General features: G+C 44.8%; 1 protein-coding gene and 1 pseudogene across 3 annotated transcripts in view; one reads left to right on the top strand and one right to left on the bottom strand.

The window, feature by feature from the left end:
* zbtb17 (zinc finger and BTB domain containing 17) overlaps positions 1-22,526 on the top strand; it is a 31,503-nt gene extending 8,977 nt beyond the window's left edge. For both annotated transcript variants that reach the window (XM_083638044.1, XM_083638045.1), the window contains 8 exons: positions 59-359; positions 888-975; positions 1,601-1,717; positions 6,936-7,056; positions 8,513-8,643; positions 9,600-9,863; positions 18,584-18,652; positions 20,078-22,526. In XM_083638044.1, the coding sequence (XP_083494170.1) occupies positions 59-359; positions 888-975; positions 1,601-1,717; positions 6,936-7,056; positions 8,513-8,643; positions 9,600-9,863; positions 18,584-18,652; positions 20,078-20,487 (1,501 nt within the window). In that variant the 3' untranslated portion in view covers positions 20,488-22,526. The remainder of the gene's footprint in view (positions 1-58; positions 360-887; positions 976-1,600; positions 1,718-6,935; positions 7,057-8,512; positions 8,644-9,599; positions 9,864-18,583; positions 18,653-20,077) is intronic.
* Positions 14,176-15,909, bottom strand: LOC310778186 (kelch-like protein 10 pseudogene; annotated as a pseudogene). The gene has a single exon. The product of its transcript is annotated as a kelch-like protein 10 pseudogene (transcript).
* Positions 22,527-27,217: the final 4,691 nt, after the last annotated feature.

Below are 27,217 nucleotides of genomic sequence, written 5' to 3'. Positions count from 1 at the left end.
GGGGCTTTAAGTTGATTTATGAGCGGGTGTATGTTTCTGTGCTGTTGTCGCCCCCTAGCCCCCTGAAACCGTACTGCTGTTCCACCTGCGGGAAGAGCTACCGGCAGATCAGCCTGCTCAACCTGCACCGGAAGCGGCACACGGGCGAGGCGCGCTACAGCTGCGAGGAATGCGGCAAGCTCTTTACCACATCCGGCAACCTGAAGCGCCACCAGCTGGTGCACAGCGGCCACAAGCCTTACCACTGCCACTTCTGTGACAAGGCCTTCTCCGATCCCACCGCCAAGATGCGCCACCTGGAGACCCACGACGCCGACAAGCGCAACAAGTGTCCGCACTGTGACAAGCGCTTCAACCAGGTCAGGGTGTCTTTGACCAGGTCAGGGTGTCTTTGATTACAGCAAACATGAATTCAGAATAGCTAAATTAAATTGTTCTTTAAGTTCCTGAAATGACATAAGTAGGCGATCTCTGTAGAGATCATTGACAACGCATATCTCTTTAGTCAACCATTTATCCCCAAAAAATGACCCTTTTTGCTATGGAGATCGAGGGGTTATTCCGATTAGTCAGCTATGATGCACAGTGTCGACTAGTGGTGTTGATAGTCGACTAGTCTGTGAAACCGCTACGTGCTACGTAGCTGTCCTGTTGAATTTGATGTCTGTGATTGGGTTGCCATGCAATGACTGAGGTCAGGACACAGACTAGGGTTATATCTTACACTTTCCTTTTTCCTTTTCTTTGTGTACTTTTTATTATTATCGTTGGGTATGGAAGAAATGATCTGTGTCTGCATGGACTGTCTTGTGTGTTGAGCTGCACTTCACCAAATTCTAATCAACTTGTTGAAATGGCAATTAACTATTGAATTGCGCTGTGCTCAGGTGGGGAATCTGAAGGCTCACTTGAAAATCCACATCACAGATGGTCCACTCAAGTGCAGAGAGTGTGGGAAACAGTTTACCACTTCAGGTAAGAGGCACAGCGAGTGGCAAGAAGACAGAATTGTATTTTTTGTTTGTTAATAAAACTTCTGTTATATGATGATCTACCAAGGAAGAAATGGAGTGTGGACGGTGTCTTTTGCTTGAACTATGATGGGGCCAGCTCAGAACAGTAAATGCTTCTCAGTCACTCAGCAAGTAGAAACTCTGCCTATCATAATTAATATGTTTTTATTGCTGAGCTAGAAGAAAACTGGCACACGCTAATTCCACAATTTCTTTGTTGTTTTTCTCTCCGAAATGTTTGACTCCAACTTTCAGCTAGAGACTCAGTTCCAACTTTAAAATGTACAGGTCCTTTACACGATATACAAATATATTCAACTTCTTTTTTATATTGACTTATTTAAATGTTATTCATATTTATACATATAAATGAACAGCAAAGGGTGACTAGTGACATTTGGTGGTACAATTGTCAACACTTTTTAATTGATTTCAAATTGTTCACCTTTCAATTTGAAGCAAGCACACGTCCAGCTGCTTTCAGCCTGCGTCCACATTTTCTCAAGGAAACAGACTTCTCTAGTTGTTTCTTTGCTTTGAGACATTTGGCCTACTATACTCATTGTCTGATGATGTGTGTTTGTCAGGAAACTTGAAGAGACACCTGCGTGTTCACAGCGGAGAGAAGCCCTACGTCTGTGGACACTGTCAGAGAGCCTTCGCTGACCCCGGAGCCCTGATGCGCCACGAACGCATCCACACAGGTAATGCTGCTGCTGTTTGATGGATGCGTTCTTGTCACATGGGAAAGATGGTATATTCTAACCGGACAATACTGTTCTTTCAGCATTCATATGGTCAATACTGTTTACTCATGACTTTTATCACATAAGTTACACCACAACCGTTAAAGCTAAAATGCGTTATTCTTACATACAGTATAAAGGAATGTCTGTTACATTTAAGCCATGACCAAAAGGGTTCCAACAATAGCTGTGTTTCCATTACAGTTTTTCGCAAAATAATTGCGATATTTCTACAACTTCGACAAAGTACAATTACGACTTGCAGGCGTTTCCATTGAAGTTGAGTTTGAGTGACGGCACGCACACCTGAACGCAATTCCCCGTTACCAGCAGCTGCCAACGTGATTACGCACGGGGATCTGCCCCATATCCCGTCCCCAGCATGCTCAAATCCAACCAATGGTCAATGCAAATCACCACATGAAGTTACAACGCATATAAACGAGCGTGATTATCAATTCAAAAGAAAATGTAGAGTGGCAACATGTTGCTGGCTGCGGTGAATGTAGTGAGCGCAACAGACAGAGGAAAAAAGTAAATAAAACTGGTCCGATTTAGAGATGGAGGGAAAAAGGCTTATTTGGTGCAATAATCAGAATGTCGTGTATGATAACATTGCACCTGAAACATGTATTACTCACTGTATTCACTTTAGTCAGCAGCACACCGGTGTGTGCTTTTCATCCCCTCATCTCGCCGATGTGCCAAATGCGCACGCACACAGGCAGCCTGTCACCATGGACCGATTTCTGCCATTACAAATTCTCTGTTCTTCTCCCCCGGCTCCGCTTTTGCACAACACTCGTCTTTCTGCTAGGTAGCGTTGCTTCAAAGTTTTCCACTTGCTGTGGAGGTTTTGCCACGGCTTATCGAACCCTTTCTCCCCCATTTTCACATGACGTGCAAATGCGGAAAATGTGTTTCCATTACACTTTTGCGATAAACTGCTATATCGACACGTCTGAAAAACCACCTCATGAGAGCGCAAAAACTTTTTGAGATATTTGGGAGGTTTTTCGAAATTTACGTGTTTCCATTACCCGATTTTTATTGCAATATTTAGATTTTGCGCATTTCTGAGGGTAATGGAAACACAGCTAATGTTGATTAAGCCTATCGTCGGCAGATAACTCTCCCTGTATTCCAAAGTATACCACCAGAGCGTTCTATCTGGTGTCACCCGGTGACATTCCCATGCTGGCGACATTCCCATGCTGGCTTGGAAACATGCGCACCAGAGACTTCCGCCCGACCCAGTCGGCTAATTTCCGGGTGGCCTTCTGCTAACTTGAATGTGGATCAAATGATTTGGCGGTCGTCACACTCAAAATAATGTATCCACTGTTTTACAGCCACGACGGAGTAGCTACAGGTAGGCTTTGCCAAATGCTGCATTCACATGCTGCTCGGATTGTCCCATTACCCGAGTTGGGAAGTTGTTCTTCCTCAGTGTGTTCATGAGTTTTTAAGTGGTAATGTGGAAACAACATGGACGCTACAACGAAGATGTGTTGTATGTTACTGCTCAGAGCGTTTAAACAACACGATAGCTGTTTGCAGTTTTTGCGTGACAACAAAGAGCAAAGGAAATGGTGTGGGACATATTTTCCAGACACCACATGAATGTTCCTTCACTGCCAGAAGCACCAGATGGGGGAGACAAAGGTTCTGCACTGCAAAAGTTACACACTCAAGCTTTAAATTACCATCTCAGTACTTGCTCATGTTAATTTGGTTTGTGGTTCACATTGCAATGTTTTGTTTGCTGTAGGGTTGCACGATATACCGGTACTACAACAGGACTGCGATACCCTGGCATTAAAAAGGATACTATACCACGTTAATTTAGTACCGGTACTTTTAAAAATGACATGAGTTGCGTTGCATCCATGTGCCACCGTCTGTTTCTCCGGAGTCTGTGTGCTGCAGCTTTGCGCTGTCTGTTTCAACTCCCTGTGGGCGTGCCAAGTCCGCCCTCCCCTGTCTCACTAACTGGGTTTCCATCCAAATGTATCGCATAATTCAAGCGAATTTTGTGAAAATCCGCAAAATAAAATGCGAATTTATGCATGTTTCCATTCAGTTTTGTTTAGCGAGTTTTGGGAGTCGGCAGGTTGAGCAGTCGGTGGCGCTTCTCGTCAGGAGGAGGCGTAACGTGCCTGTGTGCCTGTAAGAGATCTCTATCAGCGGAGACCTGCTTTGATTGAGTCAGCACCACCGTCATCGTCATCGTCGTAAAGTCGCCTTCAAAGCATGATGTTAGATTAACGCTATAACGAACTAGTTGTGTGGCTTAGCCTTCCCAAATGTTGAGGGTCGTTTTTTAGAATTTAATACATAGAATTGGGAACGTTACATTCAATTTCATTCAGACTGCCTGGCGCTAATCGCCACCATTTCCCCCCGGAGTAGCATAAAGCGGAAGTGAAGTCACATCTGGTAGTCATCGTTAATTCGCAAAATCTGTTTCCATTGCAAAAGTTCGCATCTTCCTACTGTCGATACGCTGATAAATCCACCCCCTCCAAGCGTAAAAACATTTATGCGATATTTCGACCTTTATTCGAATTTCTGGTGTTTCCATTCAAGTTTATATTCGCATTTTGGGTAAATGCGAATATCCAGAGGTGGATGGAAACCCAGTTACTGACACTCCACTCTCCAGTCCTCTGTTCAGCCGACATGCAGTGTTGCCAACTTGGCGACTTTGTCGATAGATTTATCTACTTTTCAGACCCACGTGGCGACTTTATTTCTCAAAGGCGACTAGCGACAAATCTGGCGACTTTTTCTGACCATGGGAAGCAACGTTAATGTGTTGAATCTCTACGGATTTTGCCTGTAAATTGGTGGGGTGCTGCTGGCTTTTCTCCCTCCCTCTCTCTCTCTCCTTCTCTCTGCCTGCCTGTCTGACACACACAGCGCTTTGCCTTCACTCGACTGCAGCCTCTATCCTACCCGAGAGCAGCAGCATAGGGTTTGCTAATTTCTAACAGAGTATGTCGAATCTGGCCCACACGGGCGGAGTCAGCACTTAATATTACAACCATACAGTCAGATTACAACGGCTATGCCGAAGCGTGCACGGACAAAGCTGTCCGTCTGTAAAGCGATGTTTACACATGTTTACACAGGCAAAAGGGAGACAACACGTCCACTTGACTTGCCAAAGCATCTCTCCAACAGACGATCCGACTAGTACAAAGTGTGACAGTTTAGCAAATGTGATAACGTCAAGTCAAGCGAGTGTGATTTATTTTGTGAGAAGCAAACTTTTTTCAGCGTCGTTTGATGAGGCAATTAAAGGCAATGCGCCTAACCTCTGCCAAGGAGGTAGGCTATTGAGTCATGACGGTGTTTAAGAGTGATATGAGGTTGCAAACTGTATAACGTTAACTGTTAAAGAAATCACATACACTAAGTATAAGGGATATCAGATTACTGCATATTACCATGTAAAAGCTTTAATAACACTGAAAATTATTTATTTATTTAGAGTAATCCATGATTAATGTTATACTAATTGTCAAAAACTCACCTACATGTATGAACAAAGAAGAAAACACTTGACACCACATAGGCCTACTGTACATTTTATTGTGAAAAATAATAAACATACATGACATTAACTGTAAATCTGGCACTTAATGATGAAGCTCAAACTCAGGATTATACTAAAGTAGACTGAACAGAAATTATTCTATTCTGCGCTCTACTGAACACATGTCCTCATTTTCTATTTAGTCAAATGAGATGCCAGCAGAATCAGCACCAACTCAGTTGAGGCAGCCTTCCCCAGCTATCTTTGAACACCACATAAAGTATGATGAAGACTCAAAACATGAATTTTAACTTCCATGTTCTTCTGTCATCCATTATTACACGACTTTGCCTGTTGCTTTAGCTTTTTGCCGTGGTATCGTTTAACACATTGACTGCCAGCCGTTTTTTTTTTGCTGTAGGTAGCTTTTGCCAAGCCGTTTTTTTGAGGATTCTGGCTCATTTTACAAGAGCCGAGGATTCTTTTCTGCTTGGAGTTTGTCAACACAAAGTTCACAAAAGTACTAATAGAATGTGTGCTTTCTCTGTCTAAAAGAGTTAGTTTGTAGAGTTAGTAGTTATGTAGATATTAGCCGTTGAGTACAGCATGGTTTTAGCGTGTGAGACAGGAAGCTGAGATAATCGCAGTTTTGTGAAATTCAATCAAACACGCAGAACAGTCACTTTAACCATTTATTTTTGGCATCAGTGAGAGATCAGACATCCAAACAATATAGTTCCGAACGCCCTCTCCTTCAACTCCTCCCTCCGTGGGCGTGTCTAGTGGCTTTCAGCCTGCGTTTGTCACAAGTGAGTGCTCTGCTGCTGGGAGCCTGGCAGCGACTTTGAGCAGCCTGCCTCCCTGGCAGCGAGTGTGGATACTGTAGGTCTCACTCGTCTCTTGGGTTTGAGAGCCCCGATGAAGCCCCGTGCGACTCTAGGCTTTATGCTGCCCACCATGGACAGTAGCCACACAGTCCATTTCTGGACTGGAAAGCGTCCCCGCCTACAGTATGAGAATGAGGCTCGTTCGTTTCTGACTGTAAAATCGCCAAGCCATTTCCTTGATTTCCTTCCTTGGAGGAAGCAGCCGCGGGAGGCGGCTGCTTTTGGTTGACTTTATATCTGTCGGGAGAGGACCGTCGCCACCTAGCTGGTCGGTAAAATAGATTATACACATTCAATACTTCCAATATCTCCATAGGAGACGCGGGGGGCATTGATCCACGTAGCACCGTCAAAAAAAAATATATTTTTTTTTTGACGACTCAACTTGTCGGTGGCAGTGAACAGCTGGATTGTGTTTGACGACTCAACTCGTTGTTGGCAATTAACGTGTTAAGTATCGAGTATCGAGATATTTAGGCAGGTATCGGTATCGAAGTCATAATTTTGGTATCGTGACAACCCTAGTTTGCTGTAAAATATAAAGTCAAGTATATCACTAAGTTCATGTGAAGTAGTGTGAAAAATCTGATCAAGAGCAACCAAACCTCAATCATGGCATCTTGACCGCTTTAAACGAGTTTGAACACTCGAACGCCGCCAAGTTGTTTGACATTTGACTTGAAAGCAGAAAGCCCACACAGAGACATGTACTCCCCACTCCAGTGAGAGTGTGCTTCATGTGTTGCAGGAGAGAAGCCCTGCCTCTGTCTCATCTGTGGCAAGGCCTTCACCCAAGCCAGCTCACTCATCGCCCATGTCCGCCAGCACACCGGAGAGAAACCATACGTCTGCGACCGCTGCGGCAAGAGGTCAGCAACCCTAACCTGGCCTAAACCCTAACCCCTAACCCCTAACCTGGCCTAAACCCTTACCCCTAACCTGGCCTAAACCCTACCCCCTAACCTGGCCTAAACCCTACCCCTACACACCGGAGAGAAACCCTACATCTGCGACCGATGTGACAAGAGGTCAGCAGAGCATTAGGCCGTGTGTCCCTCTAGCGTCTTTTTCTGATGGTTAAACGCTGGAAGTATGCTGGGGAGCGCTGATCTCAGCGCACAATATGCAAGGAAGCAGTCTGAAAGTAACGTTAGTTCAGTGCGGTAGCTAGCTTGATAGCTGACAGCTAACATTAGCTAACAACACACATACAGTGATTCAGCTTAACACACCAGAAATATTAAGGGTCTCTAGCCAATCTGCTCCCACAATTGAGCCTTTCTGTCTCTGTTGCTATAGTTTCTCCATATGATTAGTTGCCAGAAAAGGAGCACCTGACTCCAGCATCTTTCTGAAAAGTTAAAATATTTTCAGCTGGAAGCGCAGGGAGCCGGCGCACAAAAACGCTGGAGCGCTGTGAAAATAGACGCTGGGCGCAGCGCACTTTCTCTAGACATCCGTGCATACACTCCGTGCATATACTCCTGCATACACTCTCTCCTCATTGGAAACAACTGAAAAAAGACGTTGGAGCTGATGAAAAGACGCTAGGTCGACACGGGCCCTTAGAGAGCGCAGAAATGTTTTATTAGAAGGCTCAAACACACTGGGGAATATGACTTATGGACATTAGACTTATTATCCAACAAGAAGGTTGAGAAATATGTGAAGGTAGAGGTAAAGTAACATACATGCACCACTGCGTGTCAAATGCAGTGGTGCTCATATGGCTTTAAAATACATTATAAGCATGTTTTAAGCACATTATAAGGGCATCTTAATGAGATCAAATGATAATATCCACAAGTGTCACTATATCTTGAGTCTAAGTTGAGTCTCGAGTCCTCTAGAGTCTGAGTCGAGTCCCCACTACCTGGGTCCGAGTGCAGAGTTACTGAACATGAGCGTGAATCAGCATAAACAATCAGCGGAACACAAGTCCCTATTGCCTGCCCTGAGTTGCACAAAATTTAATAGTGTCACGGCCTAATGCAAAAAAAAAAAATATATATATATATATATATATATATATAAATATATATATATATATATATATATATATATATATATATATATATATATATATATATATATATAGTATAGTAGAGAGAAAGAATAATTTTCTTATTTTTAATATAATTTGGTTGTTTTGTCTGTAGCTGTTTTATCTGTTATTATCATGATTTTTTATTTCTTATCGTCTGTTTCTTTCTGGACAGGTTTGTGCAGTCCAGTCATCTAGCCAATCACGTCTCTGTTTCTCCCGGGACAGGTTTGTGCAGTCCAGTCATCTAGCCAATCACGTCTCTGTTTCTCTCGGGACAGGTTTGTGCAGTCCAGTCAGCTGGCCAATCACATCCGGCATCACGACAACGTCCGTCCGCACAAGTGTCAGATGTGCAACAAGGCATTTGTCAACGTGGGTGACCTGTCCAAGCATATCATCATTCACACAGGTCATTACCAAGTCCGTCTCAAGTGCATGCTACATAGAGAGGCAAAGTGACCGCCTACTTCCTGCTTCAGCACTGTACCAGAGATTTTCATCCGCCATTTATTTTCCCATAGACATTTTGTGAAATGCTTATAAAAAGAGTTTTACTGGTTCAAACCAAACATTCAGCTAACGCTATAATCGGGAGAGACCATAGAACATTTCACTCGGACCAAAACTTAAAAAAAACATCGAAAAATATTTTCTTCAAACCTGCATTTTTTTACGTTTTGGCCCCAGTGAAATGTTATGCGATCTCACCTCTTTCTAACTATATCTTAACCGTTTTGTTTGAACCAGTAAAACTCTTTTTATAAGCATTTTACGAAATGTTGATGGGAAAATAAATGGCGGATGAAAATCTCTGGTACAATGCTGAAGCAGGAAGTGACGTTCCACTTTGGCTCTCTATACTTGTGAGGTATGTAGTGTGGCTGTATTATTCAAGGCTTACCTGGGTCCATGACTGTTAGAAAGCATACAATTACATATCAACCAGGTGGAAGAAGGTTGTAAGGTTGATTCTTCCTAGTGCTTCATGTTCTTCTACTACTACTTTCAGGGTTCCCACAGGTCCTTGAAATCTTTGAAAGTTCATGAATCTGAGGGGTTGTGAAAGTTTTTTTTAAATAGACAAATAGACATGGGTCACTGAAAGAATAGAAATTGAAGTTCTTTAGTTTTAGTTTTAGTTTTAGTTTTGACATAACGTGTAACGGCACAGTTGAGAAGTGTTCACACATTCAAGCTTCTCTGTCACTTCTGATGTCACAAGAGAGCACCCATTTAGAATGCCACCTTTTTCTCCATATTCATTCAGCCTGTATTTTTTTGAGCCCAAAATGTAAATTCATGTTTTTTAACCTGGACCACGCTCTTTAAATCTCCCACAAATCACTTTCCGTCCCGTTCCCTCAGGAGAGAAACCCTTCCTGTGCGACAAATGCGGTCGAGGGTTTAACCGGGTGGACAACCTGCGCTCCCACGTCAAGACGGTGCACCAGGGCAAGGCCGGCATGAAGCGGTTGGTGGTGGGCGGCGTCGAGGTGGACGACGGGGTGGACGGCTACGGCGGCGCGTCCACCTCCGACAGCGAGATCAACATTGTGACAGTCACCACGGAGGACATCGTCACCTTGGCAACGGAGGCCCTGGCTGCCAGCGATGTTGCTCAGCTCACAGGTCAGACAGCATCTTATGGAGGGAACACGCCCATACCTCCACTAAGGCTTCAAGTCCCTGGAAACCAAAATCCACAAAAATGTTCTAACTATGTTATTTAGGGTCTTATGTTAGTAATTTTGTGCCTCCGAAATTATTATACATTACTTTCAACCCAAAGCCTTAAAATCGACACTTTTCTACAAGATTCTACAAAGTACTTCCTCATTGAAGACAGCAGTGCGCGAGGTGCTAAAACGCAGGAGCTTATGACGTCATAAGCTCTATATAACCTTTGTACACGCGCGCAATCCGCACCCACCCTCCTTTTGTCCGTTCTTTGCCCCCAGTGACAGCGCTCCCTCAGTGTCTGTCTGTCTCCCTCCCACTCTGTGTGGGAGCGCTATGCTTCTCTCTCTCTCTCTCTCTCTCTCTCTCTCTCTCTCTCTCTCTCGGGACTAGTGAGAGAGAGAGCACAGAGAGACACACAGGCTGGTGACGCGAGGTTACTCTCTCTCTCTCACACACACACACACACACACACACACACACACAAACAGACAGAGTAGCGCTGTGCAGTCGCAGCAAGTCTCCGAGCAACGAACACACACACACACACACACACACACACGAGTGACACACAGCACTCGATCTCTTTCTCCGTTTCCCTCCCCCCCTCTGTCTCGCGCTCTCTCTCTCGGAAAACCTGCTGCAGACGGGACACGCCCACACAGTCCGCGGGAGAAAATACACTCTAAAAAATAATCGATTCTCATGAGTTTTGCCACGACTGTCAAACCTAAATTTATATACTTTGCGACGTTCATCATCGTTCAAATTTGGCTGGTGGCTTATTAACATAGGGTCCTGTGATGTGATGAACTCAAAATGCTAAATAATAAAGAAATATTTCTGGTTTCCAGGGACTTTCACATACTTTGCCAACCTTGACACATCCCAAAAAAAAGGGAACATTCAGAGATTTTCAGAGACTTTGTTTCCTGCATTCTGGTGACTATGTAGAACGGAATGGCATATTGTTATGATTTTAACATCTACTGTAAAATCCAGGATATATACATATTCACTTTCATATACAGTATCTATAATAGATTAGATTTTTTTCCCATCTAAAAAGGGGAGTGCGTCTTATATACTGGTGCGACCAATACACCAGTATGCAGAGAGAGGTTGGATATCCACATACCCTTCTATCAGCATCATTACGGTCGGCGTGACCACATTGTTGATATACCGGTAGTAACAGCCTAGCAGCAGCGCTAATAGAATTCAGACGAGAAGCTCGTAGCAAGTACGTTACACCACACAACTGTTACCTGTTAATGTTACCTGTTGTGAAGTGAAGGTGAAAAGGTTTCGCCTTTTTCTCCCTAACGTAACTAACTCCTATGATCAACCGTAATTGATGATCGATGCATGGCCAGCAGCTCTACATGTCACTCTGGAGTGGATGACATCACAATGGAGTGGATGACGTCACTCTCTGACTGACATCATAGTCACTCTGTTGGTTGGTTGGCTGGTTGGTCCACAAAATCAATGTCAATGGAGTGGATGACATCACATTGGAGTGGATGCTGTTACACTCTGACTAACATCACAATGGCGAGGATGATGTCACATGCCGCCTTCAGTAGTGAGGTCAGAGTTTCGGCATTAGTGACATCATCACAAATCATCAAGGAGCACCTTGATACCTCCTAGGGACAACATTAGGGAGCAGTGATGTCACATATCGATGACATCATCAGTAGTGTCACAATACTGAGTGACATCATTAGGGAGCAGTGGCTTCTCAAGCAGGGACATCCCAAACTGTAACTGGATGTCACCACCACTGATGATGTCACAATGTATATGACATTGTGGAGGGCTGTGTGTGAAGTGACATCACCAGTGTCTATGGCTTCATTAGGATATTGGTATAAAACATCATCAGTCATATACTGTACATTATGACATCAGTGGTGACGTCCATCTACCGTTTGCAACATAAGTGACATCACTGATGACATCATCACTGAGGACATCATAATTGGTGATGTCACAATGTTTATGACAATAATCAATGTCTGTCACTTATGCACAGAGCCATTGTGACATGACAACACCAACTGGCTGCAGCTATGGTGGATTCACGCTTGTTGGAATATTTATTTAACCTCTAGGGAGGACCATTGAGAGCACACTCTTTTTCAAGGACGCCCTAATTACAGCATACAACAATTAAAACAATTAAAATTAATAAAAAAGATTGTGGCATATAAAACAATACAAATCACATTAAATCACAGGTGCAGACAAAGAGGGCTACCTATGTAAAGCAGGTGCAATCCCTATGCATGTAAAGCAGGTCCAATCCCTATGCAATACATCCTCAAGTAGCGCTTTGAACCTCTCTATTGAGACTAGTCGGTCCAGTTTGAGAGTTCTGAATCTTGTTCCTTCTGTCAGGAGCGTAAAAGGTGAAAACAGTCTTTCCTGACTCACTATTTATTACATGTCTGATATCCTAAAGCACTAAAACTTCAAAGCGAAGACAAATCAAATGGAAGCTTGCCACACAAGACCTAATAAATCAATTAAAGACAATGTTGACCTCTTCGAACGGCAAGAGAAGGCCAACCCACTTTTTCATCTCAAATGCAATGATGAGTGTGAAACCCATCGGCAGTAATAATAAACGCAGAGCACTTTGAAATACTGCATCAAGAGGCTTCAGCGTGGAAGGTGAAGCATGCATCCAAAGATTTATAAGAATTAACCATTTCAATTTGCTCACCTTTAAGAGTATAAATACCTATGCAGGCATAAGTCTCAGCTAAAAATCAGCTGACAGGGAGATCATCTAAGCCAATGGAGCATAGTTCGTTTAATAAACGATTATGGTCCACACACCAGGGTAGGAAATTAACTTTTTTAATCAAGGGCTATTTTTGCACATGTGGGGGCATTTTGGATCATTTCCAGGGCAATTTTATCAAATGTTGGGAGATACCCTAGTTGCACCTATGTAGCATGACAGACCAATCAATGACTCTTATCCAAGCATATTTTGTTTCTAAAAGTTCATAAACAATCACCCATTTCCTATCTCAACAACACTGTTGATTATCTGGCATGTTACTTGGCAAAAACATGAGTGAACTACCTGGCCAGCTAGCTTGTGCTGCCTGTCACTGAGGTAAATAACGCTAGTAGGAAGGGGTTTTGTACGGATGCCTAGTTGGCCATTTTCGAGTCACGCTTTGCAAATACAGAATAATGTTAAAATACAGAAAGTATTAAACTCTTTATTTTATGGGGGCATTTAAAAGCTCCCGTCACCCCAGTTCCAAGGGCAATTCTAGATTTTTTAGGGGCGTTTTGCCCCGAGCCCCCGCTAATTTCCTACCCTGGTGCACAGTAGGGCTGTTGGAACGAATTTCAAATATAATTTGATTTATTTATTTTTAATATGGCGAATCTTGTCCGTCTCGCCTTGGCTGCTAACCAGTGTGTGAAAACAAATCATTTTGTCACATGTGATGAACTATAAAAATTTTCGGAGTCTGGAATCACAATGATAATCTCGTGAGCACGCAGTGCATTAACGTCGCAGTCGTCTCGCTTGCAACTAGCCCAAGCACAAGTGAATCGCATTCGCATTCAACAAACATGATAACAAGTTGCTAAAAACACACAATCTGCATTAAGTGCCCGCTATTAACGTCACACAATTAACATTATTAATGAATCACTCCCGCATCAACTCACACTCTCTCCTTAACCCTAACGCCCCCCCCCCTCTCACACGCACACACACACGTGTGTGTCACACACAACTTGAGAGAGAGAGAAGGGCTATGCATAATTCTATAGTGCTAACAGAGCTTACACAGCAGTTTAGTAAAGGCTTATAGCTGTGCATGAGTACACGGCACGCATGCACACACACAAACACACACACACACACACACACACACACACACACACGCATGCACACACACACACACACACACACACACACACACACACGCATGCACACGCACACACAAACACACACGGGTGACATTTCCGAAGACAGGGGGAGCCTCTTCTCATTTCAAAAATCCTCTTCTCATCCATCAAGATCTCACTACCACCATGTCTAGACTCCATAGGGGGGGTATCCTATTCCACTCTCTGCTTCACTACCCCATCATCCCGTTCGACTATAATCACCAAAATACTTTTCACATTTCTATCATCATTGTGCACAAATTGTTCTTTAGCACATGTAAATAAATAATGGTTAACCAAAGAATGACTGATTGAAAACTTTGTAGACAAGTCATGGGGCGGGCTCCTCAGTGCCAGGGCGAGGTGCGGCATACTCGGCCATGTTGGGCAGCCCATGTGCCACGCAGCAGCTTTGCGCACTGCGTAAGATCTCCATATTTTCAGCCTCGCGCCACTCGTTGGTGTTCCTGTCGTATTGCTCCACGCTGGCGCAGACGCTTTGGCCGTTGAAGCCTCCGCACACAAACAGCTGGTCGTCTATCACCTCGATCCCATAGTTGCTGCGTGGACTAGGCATGTCGGGCACAGCGCTCCATATGTCGGTCAGCGGCTCGTAGGCCTCTGCGCTGCGCAGGCGGTTGTGGCCGTCGAAACCGCCCACTGCATAGATGCGCTCTCCATATGCGATGACGCCCACGCCGCTTCGTTTACTGCTCATGTTGGAGATCAGCGTCCACTGGTTAGTGTCTGGGTTGTAGCACTCAGCTGTTTCCAGAAACTCATCCCCATCAAAACCACCGCAGATGTACACCTTGCCATTGAGTACTGTGGCGCTGGCATCACTTCTTCGCCCACTCATGGACGGGAGCAGAGTCCACTGGTTGGTCTGAGGATCATAGCGCTCAGCACTCTCCAGCCGATTTACCCCGTTGTAGCCACCCATGACGTAGATCTTGCCATTCAGTACTGCCACGCTGACATAGCAGCGGCGATCATGCATGGGCGCCACATCGTGCCAGGTGCGGGTACGGAGGTCGAACCTCCGCATGGTGTTAAAGTAATCAGATGAGTTGAAGCCGCCAGCACAGTAGACAACGCCATTTAGGAAAGCGGAGCCGTGGTAAGCCCGGGGAGGCTCCTCACGGTTTGTAACGTTGACCCAGAGCTTGGCGCAGCAATCATACACCTCAATGGCGTTAGTTACAGCGCCGTCGCTCCAGCCACCAATGACCAAAAGGATAGCTGGAGGCAGGCGCGGGCGGGTCAGAGGGTTGGGCAGTCTCTTCATGGTGTCATCAAACATGACCCCCTCGGCATTGATGATGACCCGCTCGCACTCTGCATTTTTCTTAACCAGACTGTTGTTCTTCACCTGGTTGATGAAGTAGTCGGTGGTCATCAAGCCGAGGCGGATCTTGGGCAGCAGCACGGAGATGTGACCTTCACGCTCCTCGGGCAGGTGGCCGATCCAGCGTAGCACGGCCTCGAATGCCGTGCTCTCCTGTCTCACCTGCAGATCGTCCCGCCCCAGGATGTCCGTCAGCTGCTCCAGAGAGAGTTCCAGGAACTCTTCGGAGGCCACGGCGATCTCTTCAAAGTGGCCCAGGATGAAGAGAAGGGCCTTGCTCCTCAGGTCCGGGCAGTAGTAGATGTCCACAAAATTAAAGATGTTGATGCAGTTCTCCAGGCAGAGCTGCGCCCCCAGGAAGTCACAGCAGAAGTGTACGACGCCCATGGCACCGAGGTAGTCCGCTGCTATCAACAGCTCATGCACGTTTTTGTCGGTCACCGGGACAGAGCGTGTGTAGATGTACTCGATGATGAGCTGCATCATGTCGGCCGACACCGGGGCGGGGAGGGGACCGGGGATGTCATAGATGTTGTCGTCGTTATCGTCGATAAAGCCATGGGTGAAGAGAGCACGGAAGTACTCGCTGCAGGTGCAGAGAGCATTCTTGTGAGTGTTGAATTTGACGCCATCGACTCTGATCACCGCATCACACAGTGGTGACGCCTCCAGACGCTGCTCATTAAGCGCTGACCAGATTGACCTATCTGGATCCATACCTTTAGAGTACGGACGACTTCTAGACACAGGTGTCACCAGCTTCCCGCCTACTTATAGCCTCTGCAGGGAAGGATTTATGACATCACATACACACACACTCATACATTCACTAGCTGCTTTGCATGGTCAACCAGTTTCTCTGAGTGCTAGAGCAATATTTTACATAGACCAATCAAAACTCACACTGCAATGACATCACTACAGCCATAGACCAATCATGACATCACTGATGAGGTCATAAATCACCAATGATGTCATACATTTCTAGACAGCTCATCACCTCATTGATGACATCAATCAAGCCATTGTGATGTTACAATTGTGATGTTACGTTCAAGAGAGCTCGGACTCTGTATTATGCCACACGGGAGTGACATCATCTGGATACTTGTGAGGTTGTGAGTCAGTCAGTCATTCAGCTTCAGAACCAGATTTAGGTTCAGACAGTGACAGATTTAGGCTGACAGCAAGCTACCTGGCAAATTTGGCGAAACCTAGTACATGCCAGGCAGCAATTTGTGACAGACACTGATGGTGAGTGATGTCACTCGAGCAATTGTGATGTCTTCAGTGATGTCATCAGTGAGTAATGTCATCAGTAGGTGATGTCATCAGTGATATCACTCAAGCATTTTGAGGGTTGTGAGTCAGCTCCTGACCTGCAGACAGAGCCAGATGGAGGCCGGCAGCCGAGGTGATGTAGTTTTTGAACGTTTGTTTGACAGTTAACTGCTGCGCTTCTGGGGGGCCGTGATGTCACGCTGATTCATCCTATTGTGTCACTTACTGATGACGTGACTCACTGAGCATGCTCAGTTGAACAATTGTGCCGCGATGATGTCACAATGTCAAGAGTCACTCGGGCAACTCGGGCCGTGTGTGTGACATCATCACTAATGACATCACTTACTGATCATCACGCATAGAATTGCTGATGTCGGGATCACTGATGATGTCACAATCAAACCAAGCAATTCATCCAAATTTAGATACAACGGGGGTAGAACAGCAGATGACCATGTTTTCCCCCCATAATTTTGATATGTCCCCATTCATTCTATACTTTATCATTTAATATTTATTTATAATAGAATAGCCCTAAAATCCATACATCCCCTGAATGCCCAGGTCTCTAGTTTGTGTTTAAGTTTCATGAGGGTGTGATTATAGAGATCACACAATAGGTCATTTTATACAGTGAGGTCAAGCAAAAAAAAAAAAAGCCTCACTACAATAAAATGGCTACTATTGGGAATAACATCATCACACATCCTATTATAATAAAACAGAAGAGGTGCAGCAGCAGCATTCTTAATCAGCTGGAGAGTCTGTGAAAGAAGGCACTTCTTGAAGTTTGTTTGAAGGGGGTACGGTACGGTGGCTCAGTGGTGGAGCTGTCGCCTCACAGTTAGAAGGTCCTGGGTTCGATTCTCGCCTGGGACACTGTGAGCGCTGTGGTTGTGTTCCCCCACATATCTTCAGTGCCTACTGCCCAGGTGGGTTATCTCGTCGTAAGGGCCTTTCTCTCTGTGTGGAGTTTGCATGTTCTCCCCGTACCCCCCAGGCGGTTCCTCCGTATATAACCCCCCCACTAAAAACATGCAGAAGATCAGATCGTCATCGTCATCCGACCAGTGACGACAACATCCGAAGTTGGTCCCCGGGCGCTGTACGAGAAAGCGACCACTGCTCCTGGCCTGCCCCTCGGAGGAAAGGACAAGCCTGGATGGGTTAAATGCAGAGGACACTTTTCACCGGCCACCGTCAGCATGAGTGTGTTGTGGCCGCATGCATGTGTTGTGGTGTTCGTGTGACAATAAAAGACGGGCTTGTCCGTTACGAGAGAGAGAGTTTTATGTGGGAGATAAAGGTTCAAGGTTCAAGGATACTTTATTGTCATTCATCATGCCAAACATGAGTGAAATGCAGTACTCAGGTCTCAGTACTAAGTCACCTAAAAACTATAGCATAAAAATAGAACTATTAAGGATTAAGAATAAGTACCTAAAACCAAAACAGCTCTATTAAGTTAGATTAAAATGGATTAAATCTAAACTACAACCAGCTAAAACAACAATGGACAGCAATAAAAACATACTAAAAGACTAGAGAGAACTAAAAGACAGCAGCAACATGATCAATCTCTTGTGTGTGTTTTCGCCGGGTGCTCCGGTTTCCTCCCACCATCAAAGACATGTACAGTATGTTAGGGTTATTACTCCTGTCAGTGTCCCTGACCAAGGTACTGGCAAAAGAACTGGAGTTGGTCCCTGGGCGCTGCACTGCAGCTGCCCACTGCTCCTAGTTCTAGGAAGGTTCCTAGTAGAGGATGGGTCAAATGCAGAGGATGAATTTCCCCATGGGGATAAATAAAGGATATCTTAACTTAATTTGGACTGAACTAACATATTGTTTGTCACTTTAGACTACTCAGGAGCCACACTGACAAAAAAAAGCTTTGCAAGAGCCACAATCGGGGGGGAAAAGTTCCTTTCCTCCCATAATTTTTTTAGATTTTTATTTATTTATGTATTTTAAGTAGGACTTCAAAGAGCCACAACTACCCATAATGGAGCTGCATGTGGCTCTAGAGCCTTGGGTTGAGTATCACTGCTTTAGTGTCTGCTATGAAAAGCTTGTTTACCCGCTCTCCTCCTCTCTCTGTCTACAGTGTCAGCAGATGAGACTGAGGCATTGAAAGCTGAAATCACCAAGGCTGTGGAGAAAGTGCAGCAAGCAGGTAAGACCGCAAAGCAGCTCGTCTTCACATCTTGTACTAAATCTGCCCTGAAATCATTTCATTCATACTGTACCATTCATACTGTACCATGACGCGTCCCAGCGCATGCTGTCGCATGTATACTGAAACCTACCATTCTAAAAGCATGAGCAGTGGTGTTGAGAGGCACTAAGTCGAGAAACAATGGAAAAATATAGACGCAAGCGGCAAAACCAGCCTGTTGCCCCCGAAGGGGCTTGAATATCTGTCATATCTGTCATTGGGCGAAATTTCAGGGATTGGCCCAGTGGTATGGATGGTTAGAAAAACAGGAAATGAGGTGTTGGTTATATCGCCAAACTTTGGTAGATGCCGGTGTGATTTCTTGTTTCTGAGTAGTGGGTGAGTTTTGTAGCCTAGGTGCAAAATGTGGTTAGTGTACGCCTTAGGGTTTCTGAGATATACAGTTTTACGTCATCAGTGCCCATGACATCATCAGCGTTAGTAATGCGAATGACTGAATGATCTTCTTTGGCCCTCTTTATCTTCCCAGACCCCAACACCCACATCTTATATGCATGTGACTCTTTGTCTTCCCAGACCCCAACACCCACATCTTATATGCATGTGACTCTTTGTCTTCCCAGACCCCAACACCCACATCTTATATGCATGTGACTCTTTGTCTTCCCAGACCCCAACACCCACATCTTATATGCATGTGACTCTTTGTCTTCCCAGACCCCAACACCCACATCTTATATGCATGTGACTCTTTGTCTTCCCAGACCCCAACACCCACATCTTATATGCATGTGACTCTTTGTCTTCCCAGACCCCAACACCCACATCTTATATGCCTGTGACTCTTTGTCTTCCCAGACCCCAACACCCACATCTTATATGCATGTGACTCTTTGTCTTCCCAGACCCCAACACCCACATCTTATATGCGTGTGACTCTTTGTCTTCCCAGACCCCAACACCCACATCTTATATGCATGTGACTCTTTGTCTTCCCAGACCCCAACACCCACATCTTATATGCATGTGACTCTTTGTCTTCCCAGACCCCAACACCCACATCTTATATGCGTGTGACTCTTTGTCTTCCCAGACCCCAACACCCACATCTTATATGCATGTGACTCTTTGTCTTCCCAGACCCCAACACCCACATCTTATATGCGTGTGACTCTTTGTCTTCCCAGACCCCAACACCCACATCTTATATGCGTGTGACTCTTTGTCTTCCCAGACCCCAACACCCACATCTTATATGCATGTGACTCTTTGTCTTCCCAGACCCCAACACCCACATCTTATATGCCTGTGACTCTTTGTCTTCCCAGACCCCAACACCCACATCTTATATGCGTGTGACTCTTTGTCTTCCCAGACCCCAACACCCACATCTTATATGCCTGTGACTCTTTGTCTTCCCAGACCCCAACACCCACATCTTATATGCGTGTGACTCCTGCGGAGACAAGTTCCTGGACGCCAGCTGTCTGGCACAGCACGTCCGCATCCACACGGCACAGGCGCTGGTCATGTTCCAGGCCGACTCGGACTTCTACCAGTACACCACGGCTGCCCCCGTGGGGGATGGCACCGCGACCTGGCAACCCGCCGCTGAGCAAGTCATCCAGGGAGGCGAGCTGATCTTCCATGCCCAGGAAGCGGGGGGAGAGGCTACGGAGGAGAGCCAGGAACAGGGAGGGGAGGGAGGTGGGAGTCGGGAGGACGAGGTACATGTAAAGATGGAGGCGGAGCTCCAGAAGGAGGGGACAGACCAAGCCGTGGAGGGAGAGGGGGAGAGAGTGGAGGAGATGGAGTGTGAGAGTCAGACGTAGCTTGACATTTTGAAAAGGGTATAAAATGTAGTTAATAAGGCCCCATCCAAATGTCCAGACTTCCCCGCACTTGCAGACTCTTAGGGGAGTTTGTGGCCGCGTCCCCTGGAAGTCTATGAGTTCTATCCAAACTAGAGTCCGACCATTTTTGTGACCGATACCGATTTTAGACGGGGAAATTTCACCGTTTGCCGATATGGAAATTAATTCTAGAAATGAACACAATAAATAAAAAAATAAATCACTAAATAAAGATCAGACAGACAAGCAGACAGAGCGGAGATTTTCCTCACAGTGCAAAAAGTGACTGAATGTAAGAAATAGTCAAATGTTCAATGGTGGAAACGGAACAGGCTGCTTGGTTTCAGTCCGACTTTTGGTGGCAGTTATTTTGAATCGGAGGACTCATTGCTCGTTGAAGGACAAATTGTCTATGGAAAAATGAATGGTGGAAAATCCCTTGGTGCATATGCCGAACAAGGAAGAGGGCGTGACATTGGCACTCTATATCTCCGTCAGTCCCATACTTTTGGCAGATGAAACCACGCCCTGAACTCATTTGATTGGTCGCGCAACGCCTTCTTCCTGAAAACATGTGGCAAGTAAAAAAATGTTTGCCTTCCAATCTGACCACTGGACTTTGATTCCCGGTCAAACCACACACATTTTTAACAAGCATTTTTCTTCCAGAACCACTGTATTAAACAATGCTGGTCTGCTGATCCCCAAGTACATTTTCTGCACTATACAGATACACTGTATATTCTGTAAAAAAAAAAAAAACGAACCCAAATTGGTCGGGCTCTAGTCCAAGCACTTCAAGCAGTCCACAAGAGTCCCTCAAGCTGACTTCCTGCAGACTTCCAGAGAGTCTGCTTGAGCTGTAGACTTCACCACACTTCACTGATTTAATTACCCACAATTCATTGCAATACAGACATGATGTATTTTTTCCTCTTGCCGAACAATTTTTTTTTTTTTTTTAATTATGAATGTGTAAAACAAGTACAGGCCATAGAGGTAAGCAAAATGCATTTTATTATTGTAGTCTTTAGGCTGTCTATCAGCAGCTTATTTATAACTTTGCAGTCTCTGGCCCTCACAGACTTGACATGATGACATTGAACATGTACCACTGAAGTCCACAAGCCCAGAGGGTGGACGTTTGGACTGGGCCTAACACATCTAATACAAACCGGAGAAGAAGGGAGCCAACGAAGGTCCCAGAGTTTCCCCCCGATTCTGATACCATGAGGTCAAGGGCAAAAGTAAACCCTGGCTGATCTGTATTTATAACAACATGTAACACTCTTTGAATAATTTCAACATAAAGTATATGGTCACTGGTCAGAGAAATCATCTGTGGTTTGGTAAATACTAAATAGTTCTACTCGTTTGCACAGATTGTGCACAGATTTTTTTTGACTAAAATGCAGAAATTGGCCGTGCTGAATATAATTTGTACTGTACCAAAGCATAAATTGCAAATTATTTTCCCTTGTGTGAGGGTTAGGGTTAGGCTTCAAATGAAAGACGTGTTATTTTTCCATTTCACTCAGATTAAATATGTACACTTTCAAACGGTCCAAACATATTTTTGCTATACTCAGTTGAATTATTTTCATGAAAAGCACATTGTACAGAGGTTGTCTACTACATTAATGTACATAGGTGAACTGCATATTTGAGCGGGAAGGTCTCTGGATAGCTTCTTTCATTTTCTAGGAGTGGGATGTCTTATGTTCATGTACTGGCAAACATTGTAAATGCTGTGCATGTTGAATATTTGAATATTTGTTATGTGTCTATAAAAGAAGTCTTAATGCCTCTGTTAACAGCTAAATATGCGTGGTGATGATACACTGGCTGACAATTTTCAATTTCACACTGACATCGTATCTAATATTTTGTTTGTAGTAAATGGCTCCCCTGGGATGAGTCGCTGACAATTCCCTGTCAGCATGTCATTTCATCTATTTATGTTAATACCTTATCACTGTCACTCATTCACTAATCAATAAAGAATCATCATTCCCGCCTTCTGTTGTGCTGTTGTGTTTAACTGTCCTTAATTAGATAGATACCAACTTTTTTCTTTTTTTCTGTGAAGCTTTATTCAGGGTTGTCACTCATGGAATTCCTTGGCTTATGTCATTTGGGGGAATTTGGACAAACTGGTACAATTAGGTCAATTCCATCTGACTACATTATAGAGATGCTAATTAGTAGCCTACGGAAGGGAAGTATGTGCATCATAATCTCCCATGTAGGCCAGGGGCAGGGCGGGTGGTGGCAGCCTGGTGGTGGGAGTGGCTGCCCTGGGTGTCTGCACAGCAGAGGGGCACTTAGCCTGGGTGGTGGCAGCCTGGGTGTCTGTGCCCAGCGGGGTGGTGCCGCTGGCGGCGCTCTCCTCATCTCATCTCCCCCTCTCTCCTCTTCTCCTCTCCCCCTCCTCTCTTCTTCTCCCCTCTCCTCTTCTCCCCTCTCCTCATCTCCCCTCCCCTCCTCCCCCTCTTCCCTCCACAGCGCAGGACAACGCGATTGGCTGGCTCAGATTTGAAACAGAGCCAGCCAATCGCGTTGTCCTGTGATGACCTAATGTCCTGTGCCCCATGACCGGATGGACCATATATGGACTTCCTCCCCCCGACTGGCTCGCGGCCTCGGCTATCATAGCTGCTGACTAGCCTACTGCACTATCTGTCAGATCCCTTTGCAATACCAACCAACCCTGTGCAATCCATAAACATACATGGACGTTACTCTGCAGAAACTACAGTAACAAAATCACGAATTGCTCTGTTTTTGGAGCTCTGCATGTCTGTGTTTGTCTAGCTAACGTGAACGTTAGCTAACGGCTAACATTCGCTAGCTAGCCAACCAACCAGCAGCAGCTAACATTAGCTAGCTAGCTTGGTGCTGGGATAACGTAATGCATTGTGGGTAGTCGGCTACTGTGGCTAGTGTGGCTATTAGCAAGCGGCTAGCGTAACAGTTACTTTACATGGCAGTAAAACGCCACTGAATGACCAAATTGATTTAACTTTTAAGCATTTCGAGTAACACTGTTTCCATACGGACCCCCAGCGTTGGTTAGTTGTTTATAACATCACTATATTTATAACTTTTATAACGTGCTCCAGCTTCCGGTTTAGAATTCAGGTCTGCAGCCGAGGCTGCAGAAGAAGCCTGCACGTTAAACCGGACCTTGTTCCCACAATTATTTTTTTACAGTGGGGCATTCAAAAATAAGGCGGATACGCATTTTACGAAATGTCTATGGAAAAATGAATGGCAGATGAAATGAGAAGCCCCTGACTGCAGTACGCAGATCGGGGAGTGGCTTAACGTGGGCGGAGCGCGTTTGTCTCCGCCTACTCAAAGTAAAACTCAGCTCTTTCTTCTTCTATCAGATCTTCGGCAGTGTGCACGCTTCTAGGCGTATTACTGCCCTCCGCAGGATAAAGTTCATAGTGACTCTTTTTACAGTGTTTATCATGTATCCACAAAACTACTCTAATATATCTGTAAAAATCCTGTTGAACAAGATCGTATTTTTATGACATTGTCTGGAAATTCCTGCTTATCAAACTGAACCAACTCTGCCCATTGAATAAATCTATTATCACTTGCAGCTGGCTTAAAGTCTGGGTCAAAGCTCAGCCACCTCAATATTATTTCTTTCTGAATTTTAAGTTGTTTCACTAGACGAAACCAGGTATCTATAGAAAACCTAACCCATCGACTCTGAATATCACTGTGTTTAGCAGCTAGTGGGAATCCTAGCAGACTTTGTATAGGTTTATCCATCGGTGACTACAACACATTATTATTGTAATGTTCTGTGTAGGTGTTGGGATATGTTTTACCTAATATTCGATATTCTTGTCTCATCTTGTGAATAAAATAATGGGAACACGTTTACATTTTCATGAGCCCTCAAAACTTCACACAGAACTTCTTACTGAAGTTCAGCTCCCACTGAACTTGAAACCTGTGTAACTAGGGCCAGCTGAATTGGAACAGTGAAGTGAAATCAATGCATTTGATAGACAGACATCCCTATATTTTTACTTGTTAAATGTTTTCTTTTTACTAAGTCCATTATTTTATCCATGCTGCCTATATTTTAAAAAAAATATACCATAGCATTTCCACAAGTGAGTGACACATGTTAAATTTGTGTACACTCAATTATATCAGCTACATTAAGGAGATCAGAGACTGAAGTGATGTCTGTGCCATTGACACTTGAACACGCTTTATTCCTGTCGGTGTCAAAAACAGTAAGTGTTCTGTACACTCTACACTCTATTCCTTTATTCCAAAAGCAGCAGACACCCGCATTCGCCTTGTGTCTATAATTTCTACACAAAATTCTTCGTAATCTTCCTGCAGACTGAAATGGAACATGAACGGTTCCCTTAGTTCAGTCTCCTCTTCATCCAGGCCATCAGACATCTGTCGCAGTTCCACCACTGCCCTCAAGCGATCTTCCTTGTCCATGGTGATGACTTGGGGAAGGGAAAGTTTTCCCTTGAATGTTTTTGTGCCACACCACCTTGCTGCCTCAATGGTGTCCCTAAGCAGAGCATCCTCCTAATCAAAAATAAAGAAAACCAGGTTGGAGAAGGCAGAAAACAGTGAAATAAGAAAAGCCCACAACAGGCAACATACCCCGTTCCCTGTTCCCAGTTCTGGCAAGTTCTCAGTTTCTTCTAGAAAGGAAACAGATTGTGGTTCTTATAGGCACAATAACAATGCAAGATGTAAAAGAAAAGATCATTAGCAGATTTGAAGTATACTGGTTTAATGAAAATGGAAAAATGACTGCAAAACCAGCTCTGTGACATCCCACATCTACAACCTTGATGGATGTGTATGGGTGTTGCTGGCCCAATAAATGATTTCTCAACTGCAAACACACCATGTTTAACATCAACACACTGACAGGCCAAAAATCTGTCCTTGAGACACTGTCTCAAAGTGGTGGGTATGCTTTCTCTTGTAGTGTGTTTTAAAGTTTTTTTTGTTTAACTTCACTGTGCAATGAGGACAAGTGAATTTCTTTTGTTGACTGGCTTTAGAATACTCTGCGGGGGCCAATGGGGGCTTTGTGGGGGCCTCTGGATGTTGAGCGGGGACCAATGGGTGCTGTGTGGGAGCCTCTGGATGCTGAGCGGGGGCCTCTGGATGCTGAGCGGGGGCCAATGGGGGCTGTGTGGGAGCCTCTGGATGCTGAGCGGGGGCCTCTGGATGCTGAGCGGGGGCCAATGGGGGCTGTGTGGGAGCCTCTGGATGCTGAGCGGGGGCCAATGGGTGCTGTGTGGGAGCCTCTGGATGCTGAGCGGGGGCCTCTGGATGCTGAGCGGGGGCCAATGGGGGCTGTGTGGGGGCCTCTGGATGCTGAGCGGGGGCCAATGGGGGCTGTGTGGGGGCCACAGAGTGCTGCATGGGTGCCATGGAAGCTGCGATGCACCATGGGAGCTGGTGTATTTGTAAATGCCTTGCAAATTGCATTCTATTTATAATTGTTGCTGCACAATAGCAGCAATGAAAATGTGTTGCCGTCCGACAACTTAGGCCACACTTGATCATTGTGAATTCTGTAAGAGAGGAATGAAGGGAACAAGATTCATACTTGTGAAAAAATAGTATATAATATATATAATAAGTAATTAATTTGTGTAATATGTAAGTTCCGCACCTTTGTGTTTCACTGTGGAATGGCCTTTTATATGGTTGTCAACCATATGCTTTTCTCCCGTGTACTACTTACAGAAGGGACAGTGGACAAGTTCACTGTCCCTGCATTTAGTAATTTCAGTGACCTCACCATCTATGATAATAGAAAGGTGTCTCTATATATCAGAGGGGAAAAGAATAGACAAAAGGCACAGCAATTAAAATCCACAAGACAAAATTTAATAATTTTTCATCTCAACAACAAATGTTGGCCCAGACCGGCCCAAAACAAATGATCAGATTTTTTTATATATAGCTTACTGTTATTTAGCTACCATTTAATTGTTATTTCATATCCTGATCTTCTGTTTTACTCAACAAACGCAAGCAACAACAAACACAACCAACACAATATTTCATTAATTAAACATCAGTTGATCTTTCGTGCAGATTACTCAGATGATGGCTATTCGATTGTCTAATGCTTATATGAATGTAGCCTCAACAGCCCGGCGAACGTCACGCATTTCCCATTTTACACTGTGCCATTTTCACGTCTAGGTCTAAAAGCCGGCTCCTACCAGAGTCTTCACGTGAAGTGAAGAGGTTATCCGATGCAAACGTCGATGCAAACGAGTCAAACGTTGAGGTTGAGCCACTCCCCGATCTGCGTACTGCAGTCAGGGCTACTTGGATGAAATCCCTGGGTGCGGATGCCTACCCGCAAGAGGGCACCCTGGGTAGTCTGGGCACCTTCCACCCCGCTTTTTGTCATGGGGCGTAAACCACGGAAACAGAATGAACACCGGAAGGCAGTGCGCCAAAAAACATCTGTGTTGCTGTTAGCTTGATGTCTCTTCCCTCGATTAATTGTCTGATGCAAAGCTTCTGTATTGGCTTAAAAGATGTGAGATTGTGAATCCGCAATGTTTCTAAAAGAACTTCGGTACGTCCATCTTTTGTTTTGTTGTTTGCCGTTCTGATACTTGGGTCAAATTGTCAAGTTAACGTGAAAGTTGACGAGCTAGAAACGCTGCCATCCGGT

Source organism: Poromitra crassiceps (assembly GCF_964638095.1).
Source record: "Poromitra crassiceps genome assembly, chromosome: 6".
NCBI classification, from domain to species: domain Eukaryota; kingdom Metazoa; phylum Chordata; class Actinopteri; order Beryciformes; family Melamphaidae; genus Poromitra; species Poromitra crassiceps.
Note: the sequence above shows the minus strand (reverse complement) of the source record. Positions and strands in the feature narration are given on the sequence as shown.